Raw genomic sequence first — 27,941 nt, forward strand, 5'->3', positions numbered from 1 at the left:
CCTGCATACTTACTTTAATTCTCCCAGTTGATGGAGTTAATTCTGGGAGGGCAAGAGGGCAAGGATTAAATGTTAATCATTTTTTTTTTTACCACCCTCCCCCATCACAAGACCTAGTATAGTGCTTTGGACACAAGAGGCATTCAGTAATATTTGTTAAATGGAAAAATGAACACATAAATAATTAATGAAAAGCACTATGCTAGGTACTCTGATAGAGAGTCAAGAACTTACATGTCAGTGTGATTAGCTTAGTGTTCATTCTGAATCAAGGTGCTACTTATACTCGTCTCACTTATAAATTAATTCAGAAGGTAAAATTCTGATGCTGCCACACAAAAACGGAGGCGGAAAGAGAGGGCAATTGCCAAACAAAGAAAAATAATAAAGTACAATTACTCCCTCATACCTAGATATTCTATCTTAATCTGAAACTCTACCTTAACAGCACCTATTCAATTACATGGCAGAACAAATCTGTGTGCAGTGTGAAAGGCAGGGGAAAGTATAATTAAACATATTACCTTCACAGTTTCATAATTCAGCAGTGAGTCTATGGCAGCATTACCTGCATCATTATCCGCTTTGTTCATTTCTATTCTAAATCTAGTTCTGTAAGACAAAGATGTGCATAGGCATGAAATTTTTGCTATAAAAGCATTACTAATTTCTGAACCTTGCCTGACTCCTGGGAAATATTTACCTCCACCGTGTAACAGCAACTGTGAATGCTGTGTATGCACCAAGTGTCCCAAGGGTTACCAGTGCAAACTGGGCACCACACCTATAATACTGGAGAAGCCAAAAGAAGAAATGATAAACAGTCATTGTTCTTGCCAAATAGTTTCTAATATACAACAGCAAATATCAAAAGATTTTAATAAAAATATGTTGATAGGAAGTTGTATAAATAAATAATTGTGTGAGGAATCAAATACCTTAGAAAAGCTACTTTTGGTAGCAAGGGAAGAAAGCCAAACACTTGCCACATTGATACTACTGTCAAATGCTGATAAAAAATAATGCAATAAGCATTAAGCATAAGAGGAATAGAGTGTATATATATATACTTTTAATTACAAAATATGAAATTGTTTAGAATGTTATAAATGGTGAATAAAAATCTAGATAATCTGAGCATACCAGTCCAAAGTCATATACAAATATCTCTGCCAACAAAAAAATTACAAGCACTAGTTAATGACGTGATCTATGTGTAGAACTGACCAGCTCTTTACAATAACAACATGATAAAGATTTTGGACAGTCCCTTGAAGCTTGTGGCAAAATAATTAAATTAACTGTATAACCCTTCTGATACCACGGAATTTTGCTTTCAAACCATGAGCATTCAATAGCACAACAGCTTTACTACTAAATAACCACTAATGAGAATGTAAGATAAAAGCTTGCTATGAAAAAGGTTTTACTTACCAAAATACCACTGACAAGAGTCACCTCAAACATGATGGGAAGAAGATTAAATACTAAAGCACTCAGGACAAAACTGATACCCCTTGTCCCTCTGTCAATAGCCTTTGATAAAGCTCCTGTCTGTCTACTCAGGTGGAAAGCCAGATCCAGGTTGTGAAGATGAAGAAAGACATTTCTGGCTATTCTTCGGATGGAGTTTTGGGCTACCTTGCCAAATACTGCATTTCGAACTTCATTAAAAAAGGCAGCTCCAGCCCTTGATACACCATCTAACAATACATTCAAAAGAAAAAAATGGGTTGTAAAAACATTAGAATCATAGGAGTGTAAAATGATAAGTATATAGTAAGAAAGTGTTTATACAATAAATGAATACATCACAGAATACTTGCATTAGTGTTTATAGAATAAATGAATACATCACAGAATACTTACATTAAAAGAAACCTAGAAAGAAAGCATCTAGCCTAGCGAGTACCAATCTTTCCACTACTATGGATCCCTCTCATTGTTATTTTCCTCTATAAATTCCAGATGTTGAAAGATTTTTTCCAACTAAATACTCTTAATAAATAGCAGTCCATATGGCCTCATTGTGGACAAATTTTAATCTACTTCAATTCCCCCAAACAACAAATGATAAAATCAAGGTCCTGAAAAATCAAGTGCCTTGACTAAAGCATGTCCCCATTCAAGTCTCCTGATTCTCATAAAGTGCCCTTTCTAATGCATGAGGGAACAAAGCAACATGTTCTGTTCTTTACAAATGGTAAATTTGTGTCATGGCTATTGACTATAATTTAATAAAACATTAATGCACATATATCATTATTTAGTTATTTCCCATTAAACAATTAACAACAACAGCAAGAAAATAACTAGAATTACTGAAAAGCTTATCTGATAAAGAGACTATTAGAGTGGTTGTCAAGAATGTCTTATTTCATGTTATTTTTTTCTAGAACTTGAAAAATGAGGCTGTTATAGAATTTTTAGAAAGTATATCATAAAAAGAATTTTTAAAAACTATGTATCAAAAATCTCACATAAAATGATAAACATCCAAAATGTTAAGTTGTGTTTGTGGTGAAAAGGTCATCTGCTCAAATATGATGAAACCCTCTTGAAGAAAGTCAACACCTGTAGACAGATCAAAGAATCACACATACAGCCAATCAGAACTGCTGTTGCCATGGTTGCAACTGTATTTGGTGCATCACTCAGGTTCAGCATGTTTCCCGACATCTGGTTGAGGCTGTCTACAGCATATTTAAACATGAAGGGGACCACAATATTCATGGCCTAAAAATATAAAAGCAGCAATTAACCATCATATACAAATATATTTTCTAGAAGTACAAATATTTACCTTAAGTTAGTATTTATGAGAATGTTTAGATATTAATCATTTACTAGTAATGAAATGATTTTCCCAGTTTATAAAGATAAAATCTTTGGCATTGGAGAGCTGTCATTTCAGAATTCCTAACTCACACTGACTGCCGTGTTAATATTCATTTAAAAGCTACATGCATTAGTCAAATGCTCAAGCCTCCATGAAATAATCCCTGATTATCCACTCAAAATGCTCTCGCCATTATCTGAAATCTCTACAGAGCTTATGGCACTTAAGGCAAACTGCCTTATCGTTATTTATAATGTATATATTTTTCTTTCTTACTAGATCGTTGATGATCTGTATCATATTCCTTTTTTTGTTCCACACTTGTTGAGTACTACTATTCTTTGTTATTTAGTGGGTATTCAATCAAATATGTAAAATTATTTGTTCACCAAAATAAGAGCAAAACTAAAATTATTTAGCAAAAATGTATCTCAAAGCAGATAAATTACAAGCATCTGTGGCTGATTCACTACTGAGGAAAAAAACCACAACACTGGTAGATCTACTTGCCCCACAAAAAGATTCTTTTGGCCAGAGAAGAGGTGGGGGAATGAGAGAAATAGGTGAAGGGAATTAAGAGGTACAAACTTCCAGTTATAAAATAAATAAGTCATGGAGACAAAAAGTAGAGCATAAGAAATATAGTTGGTAACACTGTAATACTGTTGTATGGTGACTACATTTTTGTGGTGAGCACTGAGTAATGTATAGAATTTTTGGATCACTTTGCTGTACACCTGAATATTGACATTGTATGTATGTCAACTATAACTCAATAATAAAAATTTAAGAAGACTCCTTTGCTCCAATACTGAACAAAACCTACTAAATACCAAACTAAGCTTTCAAAAACCAACCTATTTCTCCATGAGAATACACCAAAAAATAAGAAAATTATGGGTATACTGCTTTCATATATTCAAGGCAAATATTCAATCACATTTCACATTTTCTGCAAGGTTATATTAACAAAAACACCAACTATCATTTAAGAACAGAAAACTGATTAGACTGCCAAAGCTTTAAAGAAATTAAATTCATGTACATTAATAACATGTGAAAGCAATTCTTTTTTTTAAAGACTTTATCTATTTATTTGAGAGAAAGCACGAGCAGTGCGGGTGGGCAGAGGGAGAGGAAGAAGCAGACTCCCTGCTCAGCAGGGAGCCCAAAGTGAGGCTGGATCCCAGGACCCTGTGATCATGACCTGAGCCGAAGACAGCCGCTCAACAGACTCAGCCACCCAGGCGCCCTGAAAGCAATTCTATAAGGCTTAACAAAAACACTTGTTTTTGTTAATGTCTTGTTAGCTCTTGTTAATGTCCCATTATTATATCATTCATCTTTGTTAAACATAAAAAATATTGTCAACAAGCCGAAGTTTAGCTGATAGCTGACAGGAGCTACAGAGATCTTACCAATCAAGATTTCAAAGTAAAGTATACAAGTGTCCTAGCAACCAAGTAGGTTCAACAATATCATTAAAATACAAAACAGATGTTGGAACACTTTAAAAAATGTAACACTATAACTGATCTCATTGATATGAGGAATTTGAGAAACAAGACAGAGGATCATAGGGGAAGGGAAGGAAAAATGAAACATGAAACCAGAGAGGGAGATAAACCATAAGAGACTCTTAATCTCAGGAAACAAACTGAGGGTTGCTGGAGTGGAGGAGGGTGGGAGGGATGGGGTGGCTGGGTGATGGACACTGGGGAGGATATGTGCTATGGTTGGCTGGGTGATGGACACTGGGGAGGGTATGTGCTATGGTGAGCGCTGTGAATTGTGTAAGACTGATGAATCACAGACTTGTACCCCTGAAACAAACATTATATGTTAACTAAAAAAAAAGAATGCAACTCTATGGGATAAATTGCTTAAAATTTTTTCTAACTTCTAAAATATAATCTAATAGAATAGCAGGTTTGAAGTATGATAAATTTCTCAATTTTGACTTCTACAGAATCATGTAACCTCAAGCTCTTGCTTCTGCTTGAAATGGTCTGCCTGCCTGATTTACCTTTCTCCCTCTGCATTTTTTAAAACTCACTCTGAATACCATCCCCATCATGATGCCGTCTCTGAAACCTGCAGCCCATTTGGCACTTTCCATTTTCCAACTCCTCTTTTTCACAGTTTATACCTCAGTATTTGTCTTTCTTACTATATATTTATCATTTGCTTTCTAGGTACAATGTTCATGGATATTTCTCAACCTCAGTTCACAAACCTTTTGTGGCAAAACAAACATTTTCAGAACAGTTACCAGAGACACCTATAGTGCTAGGTAATTTCACAAAGGTGAAAGCTGAATGAAATAATAATTCTATTCAATGAACAACCCTGTAATTGAGGAAACAGATTCCATGAGGTTTAACGACCTGTCTGGTAAGCAGCAGAGCTAGGATTAAAATCCAAGACTGACTTGAAATTCAGAATTTTTCCTAGTATATCACAGCCATATTAGCAGCTCATAAAGCAAGGGACCATATTATTCTACTTCATTTGTACCCTAAAGTAGATGCTCTCAAATGTGCTGCTGAAACCAGCATAAAGTATGGCACAAGTAATTTAAAAAAAATTGAGCAGATTCCAGGGTTTCTGTATAATAAGACCACATCCCCTCACTTGCATTCTAATACAATTTCTTGAGTGGGAAAAAAAGTGACAGTTACAGCTAGCACGCAATTCTCATAACTTACAGTCTATTATATCACAGCCAGAGTAGTGACTAAAACTAATGTATCACCAAGAAAGTTGTGTTATTTTACTTTCTTGAAAATATGTTTGGGTTTGGTCAAATTTGGGAGCATCCTTGTAAATGTGTAAAGAATGTGAGTATCATATGTCCTGTATTTTTATTGACAGAAAAAAGGGAGTTAGCACACTGCTAAGAACATGTACTACCTCTAATAATAATTGTTGATTACTTCCAGCTTTCCCAAAAAAAGTAATTTCAGAAAGGAAAGAAATTTAAAAACACCAAAGAAATAGAAAGGAGTATATTATGTGTAGACGTTTTTATTAGTACATGTGTTGGCTGCACTGGCCTTGTGGTATTTTGAGCATGGGGGTGGCAAATATTGGTCTTCCCTAATGTTCTGCTTTCACGAGAACTACACTTAAACCACCTCAAGAGAAATGTTAATTTTTAAAAACTTTTTTCTTTTGAAGTAACTGTAGACTCACAGGAAGTTGCAAAAGTAGCACAAAGAGACTCATAACCCTTCACTGTGTCTCCTAATGATGACATCTTATATAACTGTAGTTGAATATCAAGACCAAAAACATACACTGGCACATTACTATTAACTAAACTACAGAACTCATTCAGTTTTTACCATATTTAAATGTGTATTCATGTATGTGTGTGGTTTGTATGTGCTGCCTATATGGTTCTATGCTATTTATCCCATCTTCAGATCCATGTAACCATCACCACAATCAAGATACAGAACTATTCCATCACAACAAAAGAAACCTCTTGTGCTACCTCTTTATATTCACTCCCATCCTACCTTGCGCCACACCTAAATCCCTGTCCCCTGGCAACCACTAATCTGTACTTGATCTCTATAGTTTAGTCATTTTGAGAATATTATATATATGGAATCATGCAGTTTGTAATCTTTTGAGAATGACCTTTTTCTTCACTCAGCATGATGCCCCTGAGGTTCATCAAGGATGATGCATGTATCAATAGCTTATTTTTAAAGATTTATTTATTCGAGATAGAGAAAAAGCATGCATGTGCATGGCGGGAAGGGACAGAGGGAGAGGGAGAGAGAGAGTCTTAAGCAGACTCTGTGCTGAATGTGGAGCCCAACATGGGGCTCAATCTCATGACCCTGATATCACGACCTGAGCTGAAACCAGGAGTCTGATGCTTAACCAACTGCGCCACCCAGGTGCCCCTCAATAGCTCATTTTTTATAGCTAAGTACTATTCCATGGATGTACCAAGTTTATTCAACCATTCATCTCTAAAGGACATTTTCATTGTTTGTAGTTTTGGACTACAAATAAAAAGATGCTGTGGAAATTTTCATACAGGTGGTCATAAGTTTTCAGTTCTCTGGGATAAATGCCCAAGAGTAATTGGTAAATCATATGGTAATTCTATACTGAACTTTTAAGGAAACTGCCATACTCTTTCTGAGTGGCTGTACTATTTTATATTCCCACCACCAGTAAAGTATGAGTGATCCAATTCCTCTTCATCCTCACCAACATTTGATATCATCACTGTTTTTTATTTTAAAGCTTTTTTTTTTAAGTAGGCTACACATTGGGGCCCAATGTGGGGCCTGAACTCATGACCCTGAGACGAGGACCTGAGCTGAGATCGAGAGTAAGCTGCTCAACCAACTGAGCCACCCAGGCACCTCTTTATTTTGAAACTATTTTAATAAGTGTATAGTGATATCTTGTGGTTTTAATTTGTGTTTCCCTAACAGCAATGACGTTGAACATCTTTTCATATTCTGATTTTCCACCCATATATCCTCTTGGGTTAAATATCTGTTCATGTCTTTTGCAAATTTTTAACTGGACTGGTTTTTTGTTTTTGTTTTTTGATACTGAGTTTAAGAGTTCTCTATATATTTTCTAGATATACAGGCCTTTGATGGGCATATAATTTGCAAATATTTTCTCCTCGTGCGTAGCTTGTCTTTCATCCTGCTGAGGAGTCTAAACTACTACCCCATGTAACAGCCATGAGGAGTCCCTTTGTCTAGAAGTCAGTGGAGGCCAAGGTGAGAACCTGGACTTTTAACCCCACCTGAAGTAATGAGGCAGCAGCCCATCCCCACTGGAGCAGTATCATAGGAGGCCTGCTAAACAAAAGATTTTTTAAAAAGCCAGAGTCTCATACCATAATGACCAAAATATCCAAGATTTCAATAAAAAAATCACTCATTATACCAAGGACTACTAAGATATCAACTTGAAATAAAAGAATACAATCAACTGACACAAATGTTAGAACTACCTGATGAGGATTTCAGAATACCATCATGGAAGTACTTCGAGGAGCACTTATGAACATGCTTCAAAAAACAAAAAGTAGAATGTCTCAGCAAATAAATAGAGGACATAAAGAACCAAATGAAAAATCTGGAACCAAAAAATATAATGACTGAATTTTAAAAAACAACTGAATGTATGGGCTCCATGCAGAATGGAGAGGACAAAGGAATCAATCAACTTGAATACAGAATAAAATTTATTGAGTATGAACAACAGAGAAAAAAACACTAAAAAAGGGAGAGAGGGTAGAAGACTCTGGGATCTATGGGACTATAAAAAAAGATGTATCACTCCTCTTTAGAGTCTCAGAAGATTAGAAGAGAAAGTCTGAGGCTGGAAAAAGTATTCAAAGAAATAACGACTAAAAATTCCCCAAATTTGGCAAAAGACATAAACTTACAGATTCAAGAAGCTGAGCAACCCCCTGATTAGGGAAAACCCAAAGAAATTCACGCCAAGACACATTATAATTAAAATTCCAAAAGCTAAAGACAAATTTAAAAATCTTAAAAGCAGCCAGATAGAAACAATACATTATGTATAAGGGGAAAAACAATTTGAAGAAACCAGATTTCCAGGGAGGCCAGCAGGAAGTGGCACATTTTTCAAGTGTTAAAAGAAAAGAACTGTCAACTTAGAATCCTGTGATCAGCAAAATTAGCCTTCAGGAATGAAAGGAATTATCAAGACATTTCAGGTTAAGGAAAACAAAAAATTAGTCACTAGCAGACCTCCCCTAAAAAAACTGCTAAAGGAAACTCTTCATACACATGGGAAATGGAAGCAGACAGAAACTGGAACATGAGAAATGAAGGAAAAGCAACAGAAATAGTAAATACCTGTGCAAATATAGTAGCCTATTCTTTTAAGTTCTTTAAAATATGTTTGATGGACAAAAGTGACAGTTAAATCATTGACTAATAGGGGTTTCAATGTATACAGATGTAATGCATAAGATAACCTGTAAACATAAAGGGGGAAGGTAAAAGGACTTAAAGGGTAGTAAGGTTTTTACATTTCACTTGAAATGGTAAAATACTGATTCTAAGTAAGCTATGAAAAGTTCAGTATCCATACTGTAATTCCTAGAGTAACTACAAAAAAATTATATGAATAGACAGACTTAAATGGCACATCAGATAAAATGGGATATTAAAACATGCTTAAATAACACAAAAGATGGCAGTAAAGGTGAAACAGAGTAACGAGAAAGAGGAAACTGGCATAAAACAAATAATAAAATGATAGGCCAAACTCCAAATTTATTAATAATTATCAACAAATTATAATGACCAACATAAGCAAATAATTATTAAGGTATCAATATACTAGCAATGAATGACTGGAAACCAACATTTTTAAAAATTACAATACCCAGGTGCCTGGGTGGCTTAGCCAGTTAAGTGTCTGCCCTCAGCTCAGGTCATGATCCCAGGGCCCTGGAATGGAGTTCCACATCAGGCTCCCTGCTCAGTGGGGAGTCTGCTTTTCCCTCTCTCTCTGCCCCTGCCCCTTGCTCGTGCTCTCTCTCTGATAAATAAACAAAATCTTTAAAAAAATTACAATACCCACCCACCGCAAAGAAATCCTTAAGTATAAACCTAACCCAGGATTTCCCAACCTTCAGCACTATAGACATTCTGGTTTAGATAATTCTTTCTTATGGGAAGAGATGTTCTGTGCACTTTAGGGTGTTTAGCAGCATCCCTGATGTCTACCTACTATATGCTAGTGGCACCCTCATCGCCAAACTGTGACCATCAAAAATATCTCCAGATAGTGCCAAATGTCCCCTGAAGGGCAAAATCACACCTGGCTGGAAACCAATGGTCTAATCAAACATGTTCAGCATCTGTAGGCTGAAAGCTACAAGGACATATGAAATGAATCAAATAAGATCTAAGTAAATGGAGAGATATTTTATGTTCACTGACTGGAACACTCAATATAGTAGGGATGTCAATTCTCCCAGTTGGTCTAGAGATTTAATAAAAATCCATTTAAAAATCCTACATGGCTTCTTTGTAGCTATACACAAGATTATTCTAAAATTATATGGACAGACAAAAACACTAGAATAGCCAAAACAATTTTAAAAAGAAAAACACTGGAAAAAATCTCACTATCTTTACACCTTACTATAAAGCTATGACAATAAAGTCAATGTGGTGTTGATGAATGGAGAGACACATATATATAGATCAACAGACAAGAACAAAGTCCAGAAAAAGAGGGGCGCCTGGGTGGCTCAGTCGGTTAAGTGTCTGCCTTCGGCTCAGGTCATGACCCCAGGGTCCTGGGATCGAGCCCCACATGGGGCTCCCTGCTCCGCGGGAAGCCTGCTTCTCCCTCTCCCACTCCCCCTGCTTGTGTTCTCTCTCTCGCTGTCTCTCTCTCTGTCAAATAAATAAATAAAATCTTTAAAAAATAAAATAAAAATAAGGCTAGATGTTAATATATTTCAATCAAAATTGATGCAGTATGGCATTTAATCCCCCTGTTGTTTTCTAAAAATTGAGAAACTATTTTTTACTGGATTATAATGTGACAGAAGTTGTTTCATCTATAACTGCAATGCGCCCATTAATTTACTATTAAGTACAAGAGAAATAAAAGGACTTATTATCACAATTATTTTTCTTTCCTAGATCAAAAGTTTAAATCACATATATAAATAATCTTCTAAAGTCTTGAATTTTCAGAGACTGGTATATAATCAGGAAATTGAATTTGTTTAATTTTAACTTGGAAATGCACAGTTTGGGACATTAATTAAATAATGGAATTAAGGAAAAAGTACAATCACCATAAAGGACAGTCGAAAGTATGCTGTATCTATAGGATGCCAAATTTACTGGTCCATATGATCAGTTTGTTGAGGGTCTCAAATTCTAGATTTTACAGTGACTTTTCCCTTTTTGGTCATGAAAGTATTGTCTATATTTGAGGAACCCAATTCTTCCAGACCTTTTTAATACCTAAATTCCTCAATAATTAATCTCTTTCACAGCAGCCTCTGATAATTAAGGACTCTGAAACTAGTGCTGCCAAGAAGGGCCCAATATATGTGAATAGGTAAAAGACCGCTCCAGTTTCAAAAGGATCAGGAGAAAAAACATAAAGGACAAGAGCACTAAACTGAGACATGATTTTCAAGGCAAAACAAGGAGAAAATAAAAGTATACAACATACTCAGACAATTTGTAAATACCATCCCTTCCAGAAAACAGAGATAGAGGGAAAATTTCTGAACTCATTCTAGGAGGCTACCATTACCCTAATATCAAAACCAGGCAGACATTACAAGAAAGGAAAACTCTGGACCACTATCTCTCATGATCACAGATAAAAAATTCTCACAAATATTAGCAAACCAAATCCAATAATGTATAAAAATAATTATACAACATGGCCAAGTGGAATTCATTCCAGGTATGCATAGCTGGTTCAACATTGGAAAATCAATTAACGTAATCTATCACATCAACAGGCTAAAGAAAAAAATATCATGATATCAATAGAGGCAAAAAAGGCACTAGACAAAATCCAACACCTATTCATGATAAAAATTCTCAGCAAACTAGGAATAGAATAGAAAGAAACTTCAACTTGATTAAGGACACCTACAAAAAACCCTATAGCTAACAACGTACTTAATGATGAGAAACTAACTAGATGCTTTATCCCTAAATTTGGGAACAAAGTGAAGATGCCCTCTCTTATGGCTCTTGTTCAACATGGTACTGGAAGTCGTAGCTAATGCAATAAGAAAAGGAAAGAGAAGCCACACATAATAGGAAGAAATAAAACCATTTTTGCAGATGATATGATTATCTATGTAAAAATCCAAAAGAACTGACAACAACAACAACAACAAAAACAAAAAACCCTCCTGAAACTAGTAAGTAACTCTAGCAAGGTTGCAGGATACAAGGTTAATATACAAAAGTCAATTGCTTCCCTATATATCTCCAGTGAACAATACATGATTTGAAATAAAAAAAATAATACCAGTTAAATTAGTACCCAAAATTATATAATTAGGTATAAATCTAACAAAGCATGTTCAAGATCTGTATGAGGAAAACTACAATACTCTGATGAAAGAAATCAAAAAGGAACTAAATGAATAGATTCCACGTTCATGGATGGAATGACTCAATATTGTCAAGATGTCAGCTGTTCCTAAACTTGCTCTATATATTCAATGCAGTCCAAATCAAATTCCCAGCAAGTAATTTGGTAGATATGGACAAACCGATTCTAAGCTTTATAGAGAAAAACAAAAGACCCAGAATATCCAACACAATACTGGAAGAAAAAAACAATGTCGGAAGGCTGACACTACTTGATTGCAAGACTTACCATAAAGCTACCATAATCAAGACAGTGTAGCACTGGCAAAAGAAAAAACACATGAATAGAACAGAACAGAGTCCAGAAATAGAAAAATATACACAAATATATTCAACTGATGTTTGACAAAGGAGTAGAAGCAACCCAGTCGGGGGAAAATAGTCTTTTCAAAAAATGGTGCTAGAACAACTGAACGTGCAAAAAAAAAAAAAAAAATCTAGACACTGGCCTTTCACAAAAATTAACTTCAAATGGATCACAGTCCTAAATGTAAAGCACAAAGCTATAAAACTTCTAGAAGATAACATAAAATAAAATCTAGGTGGCCTCTGATTTGGCAATGACATTAGATATAAAACTAAAGGCACAATCTATGAAACACTGATAAGTTGGACTACATTAAAATTTAAAACTTCTGTGAAAGACACTGTGAAAAGAAGGGAAATACAAGCCACAGACTGAATGAAAATATTTGCAAAAAAAACTATCTGATAAAGGACTAGTATTCAGAATATACAAAGAACTCTTAAAACTCAACAATAAGAAAATGAACAACCCAATTTTAAAATGGGCAAAAGACTTAACAGATACCTCACCAAGAAAGATATACAGATGACCAATAAGCATATGAAAACATGCGCAATATCATGTCATTAGGCAATATCAAATTAGAACAAAAATGAGATAGCATTACACACCTATTAGAAAGACTAAAATCCAGAACACTGACACACCAAATACTGACAAGGATATGGGGCAACAGAAACTCTCTTATTCAATGCTGGTAGGAATGCAGAATGGTACAGCCACTTTGGAAGACAGTTTGGCAGTTTCTCACAAACTAAACATAGTCTTAACATATAATCTAGCAACTGCACTCCTCAGTAATTACCCAAATGAGTTGAAAACTTATATCACACAAAAATCTTGCACACAAATGTTTACTGCAGCTTTACTTTATGCCAAAATGTGGAAGCAACCAAAATGTCTTTCAAAAGGTGAATGGATATACATACACACTATATGGTATGTCTATACAATGGAATGTTTTTCAGCAATAAAAAGAAATGAACTATCAAGTCATAAAAGAGACATAAATGACTCTGAAATGCATATTGTTAAGTGAAAAAAGCCAGTCAGTAAGAGCTACATACTCTATGATTCCAACTATATGACATTATGGAAAAGGGCAAAACAACAGAGATAGTAAAATGATCAATGGTTGTCAGGGATTTGGGAGGATGGAGAGATGAGTAAGTGGAACACACTGGATTTTTAGGGCAGTGAAACTCTTCTGTACGATACTTTAATGGTGGACACATGACACTATGCATTTCCCCAAACCTATAGTAAGTGCCCAACACAAAGAGTGAATCCTAATGTAAACTATGAACTCAGCTAATAATAATAATGTATTTTTGCTTTTTCACAACAGGTCTGCTGCCAGAACACAGGTGTCATGAAAGCCACCACTCAATCTAAACCAAAATGGGAAAGGAAAAGAATCACATCAACATCATCGTCATTGGACATGTAGATCTGGGCAAGTCTATCACTACTGGTCATCTGATCTACAAATGCGGTGGGATCGACAAAAGAACTATCGAAAAATTTGAGGAGGAGGCTGCTGAGGTGGGAAAGGGCTGCTTCAAGTATGCCTGAGTCTTGGATAAACTGAAAGCTGAACGTGAATTTGGTAACACCATTGATATCTCCCTGTGGAAATCCGAGACCAGCAAGTATTATGGGACCATCATTGATGCCCCAGGACACAGAAACTATAAAAAACATGATTACAGGCACATCTCAGGCTGACTGTGCTGTCCTGATTATTGCTGCTGGTGTTGGGGAATTTGAAGCCAGTATCTCCAAGAATGGGCAGATCCGTGAGCATGCCCTTCTGGCGTACACACTGGGTGTAAAACAACTAATTACTGGTGTTAACAAGATGGATTCCACTGAGCCACCCTACAGCCAGAAGAGATACGAGGAAATCGTTAGGGAAGTCAGCACCTACATTAAGAAAATTGGCTACAACCCCCACACAGTAACATTTGTGCCAATTTCTGGTTGGAATGGTGACAACATGCTGGAGCCAAGGGCTAACATGTTTTGGTTCAAGGGATGGAAAGTCACCCATAAAGATGGGAATGTCAGTGGAACCACACTGCTTGAAGCTCTGGACTGCATTCTGCCACCAACTCGTCCAACTGACAAGCCCTTGCATCTGCCTCTCCAGGATGTCTACAAAATTGGTGGTATTGGTACTGTCCCTGTGGGCGGAGTGGAGACTGGTATTCTTAAACCTGGCATGGTGGTCACCTTTGCTCCAGTCAATGTTACAACTTAAGTAAAGTCTGTTGAAATGCACCACGAAGCTTTGAGTGAGGCTCTTCCTGGGGACAATGTGGGCTTCAATGTCAAGAATGTATCTGTCAAAGATGTTCATCGTGGCAATGTGGCTGGTGACAGCAAAAATGACCCACCCATGGAAGCAGCTGGCTTCACGGCTCAGCTGATTATCCTGGACCATCCAGGCCAAATCAGCGCTGGATATGCACCTGTGCTGGATTGTCACACAGCTCACAATGCTTGCAAGTTTGCTGAGCTGAAGGAGAAGATAGATCGTCATTCTGGAAAAAAGGTGGAAGATGGTCCCAAGTTCTTGAAATCTGGTGATGCTGCCATTGTTGATATGGTTCCTGGCAAGCCTATGTGTGTTGAGAGTTTCTCTGACTCTCCTCCTCTGGGCTGTTTTGCTGTTCATGACATGAGACAGACAGTTGCTGTGGGTGTCATCAAAGCAGTGGACAAGAAGGCAGCTAGAACTGGCAAGGTCACCAAATCTGCCCAGAAGCTCAGAAGGCTAAATGAGTATTATCCCCAATACCTGCCACCCCAGTCTTAATCAGTGGTGGAAGAACGGTCTCAGAACTGTTTGTATCAAATGGCCATTTAAGTTTAATAGTAAAAGACTGGTTAATGATAATAATGCATCATAAAATCTTCAGAAGGAAAGGAGAATGTTTTGTGGACCATTTGTGTGTGTGTGTGTGTGGCAGTTTTAAATAGTTTTTAAAATCAGTACTTTTTAATGGAAACAACTTGACCAAAAATCTGTCACAGAATTTTGAGACCCATTAAAACAAAAGTTTAATGAGAAAAAAAAAGAATAATGTATTTTTAAATAATTGGTTCATCAGTTATAACAACTGTATCATATTAATGCAAGATGTTAGTAACAGAAGAAATTGAGTGGGATTTGGGGTGGGGGGATATAGAGGAATTCTCTGTCCTTACTGCTCAATTTTTCGGTAAGCCTAAAACTTCTCTAAAATACAAAGTCTTTTAATTACAAAAAAAATACTCCAGGATATAAATCATACTTCTCAACTAAAGGCTTTAGGTAGCACTGTTTCATTTTAAAAAGTGTTTTTCAGAAAATTTTTTAAGAATCAAAGTTAAGCAAAAAGTGCATGAATCTTCTGAGGTTGCAAATGTAAAGACAGTAACTAGAAAACTCTAGCTCTTCCATGAAACCTTCCCTTAAATGACTAATTGCTGAAACTCCCATATATCTTCATTTGTGACTCCCTTTGGATATTTATATATAATCATTATTTGTGTATTTTTCTCCTTCAGTACACTCCAACTCCAGGAGGGAACGCAAGGCCCACATTTTATTCATTTTTGCATTCCCAGCTGCCTAGAACCATATCTTGTACCTAATAGTCACTCAACAAATGTTGCTCAATACATATTTCTATGATCTGAATGTCCCCCTGGCAAATTCACATGTGGAATCCTAACCCCCCAGAGTGATGATATCGGAAATGGGGCCTTTAAGAGGTGATGAGGCCCTTATGGAATTAGTGCCCTTACAAAAAAGTCCCCAAAGACCCTTCTTAAGCTTTTACACCACATAGGTTACAACAAAAAGACAGCCATCTATGAACCATCTAGTTTATGGTGTTTTTTATAGAAGTGTAAATGGACTAAGACACATATATTATTCCTTACTATTAATAATACATATATTATTTCTTAAAATAGATGCATTCTTGAAAAAAAGGATATTATTTATATTTTTGTAAAATACTCTCTCCCTTGAAATTATTTTATAATTTTAAATAAAGCTTATTTTCATTTGCAGGTTTTTAATTGAGGTATCTTTTTGTACTTGATACTTTAATGTTCTGTGCTTGCAAATTCTCTGTCAACTAAGTGGTTCCAAAGATGGTGCTGGTTAGAGAATATGAGTAAACTTTTTTACAACATTAAAATAAACACTTATTTTATGAAAACATGATTTTAGTAAATATGTTTAATATTTTCCTTAAATCCTGACACAGCTGTATGTGATATACTAACAGAAAGGTTAAATTAAAAAAAAATCCTTAGACCTCAAAATCCCCAGATTAATAATAATGTGATACTCCTAGGATATATGTGTGGATGGTAAGAAAAGGCACTGCATATGATTTGTAGGGATTTAAGGAATGAAGGCAAATAGTGTTCTATCTCTGTCTGTCTCTATCTCTCTCTTAGCAGCAGAACCCCTAAAATATATCTCATATAGGACTCCAACATATTAAAAATAGAATTTCTGCAACTCAGAAGAAATACCAACCCATCCTTCTTGGCCTTCTCTGGGCTGCAAGGCATCTTTACATAATACAGTTTATCTTAAAAAATCTTTGCTGGAGACAATGATAGCCTTATGACCTTCAGAATGAAAAGATCATTAGTAGACAAGTAAGCAGATGGTATGTGTGGCCCCATATGTTAAGCATGAAATTCTCCTCCCCTTTTCTTCTTCTCACTTGATATTTCTCTTTTTCTGTCCTCCTCCTTCCTCAGGGATGCTTCTGGCCTTGCTATGAAACCACCACATGCTGCTCAGATGCTGGGTAGCATTCGTTAATAATAATAGCTGAGAAGATTCCTGTACCTGCCCTAAGAGTCCCACAAGTACATGGAGGAGGTCAGGAAGACCAGAGTATAAAGGGGAATAGATTGGTCCAAAGTGCTTATATGCCAAAGCATGTAATCAGGTTGAAAAAAAAACATAGGAAGCCAACGAATGAAAGGGATAACAATCCATCTTTGCATATCAAGTATAAATCACACCTGTAATACTACCAAAATTAAACAATGACCAGGTTTTAAAGATTGGGAGAGTAATAATCACTTTTAAACTGAGGACAGCAGAGAAGCTAGAAAAATGATGTTAGGAATGGTTAAACGCTAGTACTATCTATTTCTAAAGTTATTCTATGGTCTAGTTCCTGTCTAGTGAAAAGTAAACTTTTTCTATATGTTCTGAAAGTAGAAGCATGCAATCATTATAATATCAAGTAATTTATTTCTTTTCCTAACTCAAAAGCAATCAAACATACTTTTTGAGGACTGATTTTCCTATATTAATTTCTGCTTACTTATTAGTTTATATGAGGTTAGTATAGCACTATCCATTCTATCAGTGCTCAGTATTTATTGAGAGAAGAATCAAATATTAGCCTTCTAAAAATATTTCAGTCCTTAAGAAAGTTACCTTGACCTATTTTTTATACCCTGACATTGACCTGTCACCAAGCAACAGAAATCTGTATTTTGAACAAATGAAATTCACTCCAAAAATAAAATCTAATATAAATGTCATTAACACTCCTCCCTTCAACTAACCTAATTAATCATGTTCTAACCTGTTCTCTTCAATTCAAGAGGAAGTCCAGAAAACAATCTGCCTTTAACTTGTCAGCCAAGTACTTTCATTCAGCTAATAAAGCATAAAGGCCAATTTGCTAATCCTGCCTTGCACAAGAGCTCAGAATAATCTTTATCCTTAAGTAATTTGTAGGTAAAAGACAATTCTGCCACCAGTACTGTGCTAAAAATATGAGTTCAAAGAATTTCAACATTAGCTACCAAAAATAGGTTTATAATATTATTCTCTCTGTTCAGCTTAAATAAACAATAAAGTATGGATTCTTGGTCTGTTGTTTAGTATCCTGATTTAGTCTTCTCCCAGGGAAGTGGTCTAGTTCATTGGCAGAGTACTCAACAGAACCAATAGATGAGAGAGAAGAAAAGACAATGAACAGTCGGACTGAATTATTCTAGTTTTACTCTCCAATCACTCCTTTCCTGTTTCCACTACTTATTCCATTATTTATTACCCTATAGGAGCACATTTATCACAGGTTCTGTCTGTAGTCATTCCATTCCTTGGTGAACTAATCTGCATTGTTTTACCTCCCCCCCTCCACTATTACCTCTTAATCTCCCTAGCCTGGGGCTTCTTCATGAACTTGTCTTGCATTTTATATTATCAGCTAAATATCTCTGTCTCAACGTTCGATTAGCATCTCAAACTTAACTTGCACCAAACCAAAATTTTCATCTTCCCAAACAAGACCACCTAACTTCCTACCTACTTCTGTTAAAAGCATTTTTCTTCTCTTATCCTTGGCATCAGCTTTGAAACCTATTTCTCTTTTACTTCTAATATCTGATCCATTGCTAAGTCTTGTTGATTCTACTTCCCTTACCTCACAATATCTCTGTATCTTCTCCTTGCATATTACCATTTCTACCACTACTCCAGTACAAAGTGTTATTACTTTTCATTTAGATTATTACATCAACCTCATAACTGGCCAGTAAATATTTGCTGAATGAATACATGAAATGAAAATCAATAGTATCCCTACTTTAGTTCTCTTACCACCCGAATCCATCTTATACAACAGGATCAGATTAATTTCCTAAAGTATAGCTCTAACATTATTATTCTTCTACTCAAAATACATATTCCTAGTTCCAACGTAATTAAATTTTTGTTTCACAGTTAAGGTATTTCACATTAGGAGCTCCATCTATCTTTCCAAGATAGTTTCTCTGAAACACTATCCCCTCACTAGAGCAAAGCTGGACTATTTACTACTCCACACACACTCTATGCCCTCTCTCATCCTGTCCATGTTACTCCTATACTTATAACAATCCTACCTCAATCCAACACTATCTCAGACATCACCTCCTCTGTGAAAACTTTACAGACTCCCCATCTTGGTGGTTTTTTCCTATGAAATCACCCAATATGTGAATGGTACTTCTTTTAAATTATTTATGACCTACTTTGCAGTATAGCAATAAAATGTAACTTGTCTTATCCTGTATGATTTGAGAGAAGAAATATGCTTTATTTATATTTGAATACTCTGCAGGGCCAAGAACAGTCCTTTGTATGACAAGTTCTCAATACACATTTTTAGAGTAAGGAAAAGAATAAGTAAATAAAAGGCAACATACCTGACGTAGAGAAGAAATGAGTGATATGACCTGGGTTCTAAAACAATGTATTAACCCTTACACATAAGAATGGCAGTCAAATTTTCAGACTTTTTAACCATATTTTTGATGGAAATCTAAATTAATTTATTTTTATTTTAACACATGTTTTACTACGTGCCAAACACTGTTTCAAGTCTTTTGTATGTTAATTTATTTAATCCTTATAAAAATAGTATTTTACAACTTGGGAAACTGAGGCATTCAGACTAAGCAATTTGCCCAATGTTACATTAGTAAGTGCCAGAGCCCAGGAATTCTGACTCCAAAGACTACATATGTACCATAATTACATATTGTACCTAAAGATATATACTTCACTGACTTTAAAATCTGAGTAAATTGAAAATAAGGTTTTTTCCTTCAAAGTTCAGAGTCATTATAACTGCCTTATTAAAATGTGCTACATACATTAACAGAGATAAACTGAAGAAGCTGCTAAGATATAGAGGACCCCTATACTGAGTGGTACAAAAATGCCCAGCTTTTGTGGGTGTATTTTTTTTTAAGTTTTCCTGTGTTTTTCCCTTCACATTGTTGTTTACCACTTATGGCTATCAGTGTGCCTAAATGTGTCTTCATCCTCTTTTCAGTTTACTGGGAGCTGAAAACCAAGCTTACCAGAAATATGTATTAAGAAAAAGCCAACAGGGCTCTGAGGAGATTCTTTTATAAAGTTCCTAATGCTTTGTCACAACTAATGATCCTTTATCTTACACTGGTTTCAGGAGTGAATTCCATTAAGTTGAGGCCCTTAAATCTGATCCACAGATAAACTGGGCATTACCATATAATTTCTGACTGCATAAAATAGTTATGTAAATGAGGGTCCTAAAAGTTAACAGTGCTATCCCAAAGTAGCTTTTATCAGCTCAAGTTTCATTATTAGAAAATGCCATACTATTTCTTAGTTACAGCAACAAACAATGTATAATTTCTCCCATTCTTACCTTTGCACCACCCAAAAATCCCAAGGAAATGGCAACCCTAGCTCGTAGATCTGGCCTGTCTTTGGGCCACACATAAGAAAGCATTGCTTTTATGATTTTCCGAGTATCAACATCTTTTAACTGTTGAAAGAGAGAAAACAAAACAGTAAGTAACATGTCATTTCAAATATAACTGCATTTCAATAATGTAGAATTATGTACATATTTGAGAAAAATTTGCAAACATTTCAAACATAACTTTTTTTATTCAAGTATAATTAACATACAGTGTTAATGCAATCCCTATCAAAATACCAACAACATTTTTCACAGAACTAGAACAAATAATACTAAAATTTGTATGGAAACACAAAAGACCCTGAATAGCCAAAGCAATCTTGAAAAAGGAAGAACAACCCTATGATCCAGCAATCACACTACTGGTATTTGCCCAAAGAATACAAAAACACTAATTCAAAGAGATACATGCACCCCTATGTTTACAGCAGCATTATTTATAATAGCCAAATTATGGAAGCAGCCCAACTGTCCACTGATTAATAAAGAAGTAGTAGTAGAATATATACAATGGGATATTACTCAGCCATAAAAAGAATGAAATCCTGCCATCTGTAATGACATGGATGGAGCTAGAGGGTATAATGAAAGTTAAGTCAGTCAGAGAGAGACAAATACCATATGATTTTACTCATGTGGAATTTAAGAAACAAAACAAATGTGAGAAAAGAAAAAAAAAAGAGAGAGAGAAACAGACTCTTAATTAGAGAAAACAAACTAATGGTTACCAGAGGGGAAGGGAGTGGGGAACGGATGACAATTACGGAGAGTACTTGTCATGACAAGCACTGGGTGATATGTGGAATTGCTGAATCACCGTATTATACACTTGGAACTAATATTACACTATATGTTAACTGGAATTAAAATTAAAACTAACCAAAAGACCTAAACTGGAGGTAACATAGTCCCAGATTTCAAGATATACTACTACAAAGCTGTAGTAGTTAAAACAGTATGGTACTGGCACAAAAACAGACACATAGATCAATGGAACAGAATAGAGTGTCCAGATATAAACCCACACTTTTATGGTGAATTAATCTACAACAAAGGAGGCAAGAATATACAATGGGAAGAAAACAGTCTCATCAAAAAACGGTGCTGGGACAACTGGACAGCTACATGCAAAAGAATGAAACTGGACCACTTTCTTACCACCATACACAAAAATAAATTCAAAATGGATGAAAGACCTAAATGTGAGACAGGAAACCATAAAATTCCTAGAAGAAAACATCGGCAGTAATTTCTTTGACACTAGCTACAGAAATGTTTCCCTAGATGTCTCTTCCGGCAGGGAAACAAAAGCAAAATTACACTATTGGGACTACACCAAAATAAAAAGCTTTTGCACAGTGAAGGAAACTATCAAAAAGCCAAAATGACAGGGGAGAAGATATTTGCAAACATAATTTTTATTCTGAATCTAAGGTCAGTATCTTTCAAGCTCAAACTATCCTGGAGAAAAAGAAACTATACAAATTTCTTTTAAAAAGCTACTTATGAATGGATAAAGAAGATGTGGTACACATATACAATGGAATATTATGCAGCCATCAAAAAATGAAATCTTGGGGGCGCCTGGGTGGCTCAATGGTTAAGTGTCTGCCTTCGGCTCAGGTCATGATCCCAGGGTCCTGGGATCAAGTCCCTCACCAGGCTCCTTGCTCAGCAGGGAGCCTGCTTCTCCCTCTGCCTGCCACTGCCCCTGCTTGTGCTCTCTCTCTCTGTCAAATAAATAAAATCTTTAAAAAAATGAAATCTTGCCATTTGCAATGACTGGTTGGAACTAGAGGGTATTATGCTAAGCAAAATAAGTCAATCAGAGAAAGACAATTATCATATGATCTCACTGATATGTGGAATTTGAGAAACAAAGCAGAGGATTATAGGGGAAAGGAGGGAAAAATGAAACAAGATGAAACCAGAGAGGGAGACAAACCATAAGAGACTCTTAATCTCAGGAAACAAACTGAGGGTTGCTGGAGTAGAGGGGGGTGGGAGGGATGGGGTGGCTGGGTGATGGACACTGGGGAGGGTATGTGCTATGGTGAGCGCTGTGAATTGTGTAAGACTGATGAATCACAGACCTGTATCCCTGAAACAAATAATATATCATATATTAATAAAAAATAAATGAATATAATTTGAATGGAAAAAAAAGCTACTTAATTTTTTACTTCCAGCTACAGCCATCCTCATATTGCCAAAAAGTTATTCAGTGGGGGCAACAGGACGTGTACTGTACATTTATTTCTCATCTATTAAGCTATCAGTACATTACACAAAATGTAGTCAACATTTCAATATTTCCATCTTTGTGGTCAAAATCTTTATATACTTTTGGGCTCTTTATCAATATGTTTATTTAAAATAGTTTGGAGCCCTCAGTCAAAACTCATGATAAAGTAGAGTTGTAATGCAATGTTTAGGAAAGTAGGAGTCTTGATATTAATTATACAGAACAGAGGTTGGATTATTAAAAACTTCAACAAAAACACAATTTTCCAGTCATGTTTAATCCGACCTAAATCATCTTCCATTTTTCTTTCTCTCAAGTTCCTGAGGCAACACTCCCATGAAATCTTTTTTTAGTTTCAGCTTTTAGAGGCAGAATATTAAGAATCAAAACCACACTTTGTAAAGCCAAAATAAGATCAATACATATATATTCCAAAACGACTATGTTATTATAGCTGGCAAAATAATCTCCATTTAAAAAATTGAACTATCTACTCACCTTCTGGAATAGATATTTTAAAAAAATCCCAAAAGTTAATGCTCATTGATGGTGAAGTTGTTATTGAAATGGGCACTCTAACACACTATTAATGGGAGAGTAAACTGAAACAATCTATCCAGAAAGCATTTTGATATCTACCATCAGCTTTTAAAATTATTTGCCCTTTGTGTCAAGAATTCCATTTCTGGAAACTTATACTTTACAAAATACTTAAAGAATATGAGCCAAGCTGAATCAATTTTACTTCATAAAAATTTCTTGAATCTGTCTACTTCTATTTTCACTACCAACCTAATCCAAGCTATCATAACCTCTCACCTAAACTACTTGCAACATCCTCCTAAATGATTTCTCTGCATCCACTCTGCTCCCTGTTCAATTAGTATACCCTGCAATCATATATTAGTCATAGTTTAAAACCCCTCAGCTGCAACCTACCACTCTTAAGATGAAGATCAAAGTCCATAACATTGCTTGTGAGGCTCTGCTTGGCTTGGCCCCTGACTACATCTCTAGCAATGTCTTACACTACTGCTTTCAGTGTTCATGCCATACTAGCTTTCTTTTCTTTTAGTTCCTCAAATATGCTATAAACCCTCCTGCCAAAGGGCATTTGCATAATACCATTCATTCTGTCTGGAATAATCTCCTTCTGTGCAATACCAACCCACTCTCCAACCTCTCCAATGAGTGAACTGCTAGCTCAAGCAGCAGTTCTTCAATGAGGTCTTCCCTAACCACAGTCAGGATCCTTGTCTGTATTCTTTGACAGAGTATTCCTTCTTCCAGAGCATCCATTTCAATTATAAACTACATATACAGAAGTGTGATTATTTAATTAACATCTGCTCCCCTGTTAGAATTTAATTCTATGTGAGTGGTAACTCGCTGTTTTGTGCTCACTATTGTAACCCAATACCAATATAGTGGCTAACATACAGTAGGTACTCAACAAGTATCTACTGAATAAAGGAACAAAATATTTAGCTACAGGATGTTTATTCTCATGCTGTTTTAACAGGAAAAATTTGGAAACAGCCTAAATGATCAATAATGGGGAACTGTACAAACAACTTATAGTAAATGTATACAACGAAGTGTAGCTGTTCAGAAATATATGTAGTGACACAGAAACATGTAAAGTGAAAAAAGCAGAGTACAAAACTTATTTTTCATGTTAAAAAAAGTGATGTGTGTATGCATTTACACATGCAAACAAATGAGCCTGAAAGCAATACCCCCAAAAGTGTTAAACTAAGTAGTTGTGAGTAGATGGAATCATTGATAATTTTTTACATTCTTTTTGCTTGCTTGTCTTTTCTGTAGTTCATATATAAGAAAAAATTTAGTTCACTTTGAGGGAGGAAAGTTACACAATTTCAAGTAGATTTACACAGCAAGGAATGGAGGAAAACTGTCAACATATAAGAAACCCAGGACAACACATTATGTTATACAGGGTAGTTTTATATTATGGTTATTGCCCCCAAAGCTTGGCAAACTATTTTTCTAGTTTAAGTCTCAGTTTACTGAGTAAAGAGCAACAGCAATAAAACTGTCTGAATTGTGCCAAATACAGGACTACATTTCTGGCTGCTTTAAAGATATAAGGTGGCAAAAACATGAAATGCTGAAAGTACAGTTGTTAATGTTTTATTTTTTACACACATATATATGCTCTCATAACCAGTAAGGTATTTTTAAAAATGGGAATAAGGCTATAATTTTAAAATTCACTTTTTTTTCAATCAAACTATTACTAAATAAATATAATTTAATGCATTATAACACAAACTGAGGCATTTCAACCACTTTCCCATTTCACAAGTTTTATCTTTTCTTGATGGAATAATGACAAAAAGGCCCTGTTTCTGCATACCTTTCTAAACATTCTCTCCTGTCAAAACCCTCTACAACACACCACAAAATTTTTCAATAAGGACACAGAGAAGTTATGGCTAAGAGCAAGAAAATTATTCTAGTTGGCTTAATATTGCATAAAATGTCACCATTTCATTTAACAAAACGGGTTCTGAAGTTGTGTAATCATGCATTACGAGTCCATTCAGCTATAAAGTATATGACTTCAGTTATACTTTAGATACACTATAAAGTTCGAAAAATGTCTTTTTTTTAAGTGGAGGCCAAATCAAAAAGGCATATCAGAGGCTGAGGCACACTTTTAAAGAATTTCAAACTAACTCATTCCTGCTGCACAAGAGTAAAATAACACTGGAGGTCTCAATACAGATTCTGAAAGACCATACACCACCTTTCAAAATCACCAGAATCATCATACTGTGGATACGCATAATTCATACACTGGACACGCAATGGTAATCCTGAAAGACAAATGGGTTATCTAAAGCCACAAGCTGGAGACTGAATTCGAAATCACCTTCATTTCAACTTACTTTTCTTTTTTGTTTGTTTGTTTTTTAAAGATTTTATTTATTTGAGAGAGAGCGAGAATGAGAGAGAGAGAGAGCATGAGAGGGGAGAGGGTCAGAGGAAGAAGCAGACACCCCACTGAACAGGAAGTCCGATGTGGGACTCAATCCCGGGACTCCAGGATCAAGACCTGAGCCGAAACCAGTCACTTAACCAACTGAGCCACCCAGGAACCCTCAACTTACTTTTCATTTCAGATTAAGCAACACAAATAGCATACATACCCCTTTAAGATCATACTCTTAAAGAAAGGGTGGAAAATATAGGAAATGGTCAAGGAGGATAAGAAATAAACTTATTTGAAAACATACTGTGTAAGGAGTAATTACAGTATAGGAAAAAAAAAAAACAGTGACTTAAGGAAAGGAAGTTCTTTCTCAGGGGTCAAAATTCCTGAAGCAACCAACGGTTGATATCATAATTTTTATTTAAGCCTCACTTACATGTGAACAGGAAACATAAAATTCTTTCACTTTTCTGTTTATCATTTTCACAATAAGTAAAATTTAGAAGTTATTTTAAAAAAAACATAACTGTGATGACATAACAAAAGCTCCCTAAATTCGAATGCTATAGAAATACCATTAAAAGGCCTATAAAAGTAGAAGTGAATCTACTTTCCTCTTTACTAACAATAAATACAATGAGGCCTTCTTGCTATAGCTAAATAGCTTCAAATTTAAAAATGTGGAACTGATATTTTAAGCCCCATTAAAACTAGTACTATGTTAGTATGAGGAATAAAAGTTTTTACAAAGGTCTCAAATATATACTAGAATTAGCTTGCCATAATAAAGGGAATCAATTGGATTCAGAAAGAAAACACAAAGGTCATACAAGAGAGAATTCAAATAGGCTCCCTATCCCTCTGTATGGTAGCAGATTGTATCTTTTTATCCTAGAAAAGAGTTTGGAAGAAAAGACTTGGGAACATCAGAGAGCTGTCAAAGAGGAGATGAAAGTGACTGAAAATAAGGTGGGCCAACAGAAAAAAAAGCAGATGCCACAAAAAGAAACCTGATAGCAGAAATAATGCGCAATAAATATTTATTCAATTAATAAATTAACTATTCTTAAACACATGAGTACAAATTGTTATTTATTATATTTAGGAGGTATACCTATCACTTGATTTATTAAGTCATCTTAACTTCTGACAGGTTTTTAAATATTTACTTATTTGGTATTAATATATAGTTTCATAAGCCTTATGAGGCTGGGCAGGTAAAAAGAAATAATGAAAGGAATATCTATTTATATACAGGGAGCTGAAACAGCACAAACATAGCACAGTGGGCCAAAAACAAATACATAAATAAAACTGGAAGCATCTGACCCAATAGGGTATAAGTGGAAAGCCACAAATTGCACGGTTTATATGCAGCAGTACTGAATTCAACAGTATGACCTGAGGGAGAGATGTAGTCTCTCATAGCCATAAGTGCTATAAGTGAATACCTGTAACTAATAACTATGTGGATAGGGCACAAAAAGGACAATAAAAAAATCAAAACACATCTGGAGCAGCTCACTTGGTAGAATTTTAAGATATTGAAGAAAACTGCATATTAATAAGCTAAATATGTATTTTGCTTCTCAGATCAGTAGCTTCATCTCTTTCAGCAGAAAAGTTTGTCAAGCACTGAAGCAAGAACAATTTTTTCCACCAAGAGTCCACTGCTTCCAAGGGTGTGCAGCTCAATGGATTTTGATAAAAAAATTAAAGAGTAAGAAAAAAGAAAATTATCATTTTTTTTAAAGATTTTATTTATTTATTTGACACAGAGAGAGAGAAAGAGAGAGCACAAGCCGGGGGGGGGGGGAAGGGGCAGAGGGAGAGGGAGAAGCAGGCTCCCAGCCGAGCAGGGAGTCTGAGGTGGGGCTCGATCCCAGGACCCTGGGATCATGACCTGAGCTGAAGGCAGACACTTAACCGACTGAGCCACCCAGGCACCCCAGAAAATGATCATTTGATAAAGGTAAAAGAAGCACCTTTTCTTTAACTGATATGGAATGTATCTAAGAATTCTGGTTTTAAAGACATTCCTGAATTGAGGGGCACCTGGCTAGCTCAGTCAGTAGAGCATGTGACTCTTGATCTTGGGGTCATGAGTTTGAGCCCCATATTGGGTGTAGAGATTACTTAAAAAAA

The 27,941-nt window shown here is 35.6% G+C and overlaps 1 protein-coding gene across 3 annotated transcripts in view; it reads right to left on the reverse strand.

The window, feature by feature from the left end:
• Positions 1–27,941, reverse strand: part of ABCB7 (ATP binding cassette subfamily B member 7) — a 160,191-nt gene that overhangs the window by 39,063 nt on the left and 93,187 nt on the right. For all 3 annotated transcript variants that reach the window (XM_025884392.2, XM_073880888.1, XM_073880889.1), the window contains exons 4-8: positions 20,536–20,655; positions 2,604–2,736; positions 1,435–1,703; positions 704–792; positions 525–612 (exon numbers count right to left, since the gene is read on the reverse strand). In XM_025884392.2, the coding sequence (XP_025740177.1) occupies positions 525–612; positions 704–792; positions 1,435–1,703; positions 2,604–2,736; positions 20,536–20,655 (699 nt within the window). The remainder of the gene's footprint in view (positions 1–524; positions 613–703; positions 793–1,434; positions 1,704–2,603; positions 2,737–20,535; positions 20,656–27,941) is intronic.

The sequence above is a fragment of the Callorhinus ursinus genome, unplaced genomic scaffold (assembly GCF_003265705.2).
Source record: "Callorhinus ursinus isolate GAN/ISIS: 27379988/994484 unplaced genomic scaffold, GSC_fseal_2.0 scaffold40, whole genome shotgun sequence".
Taxonomy (NCBI): domain Eukaryota; kingdom Metazoa; phylum Chordata; class Mammalia; order Carnivora; family Otariidae; genus Callorhinus; species Callorhinus ursinus.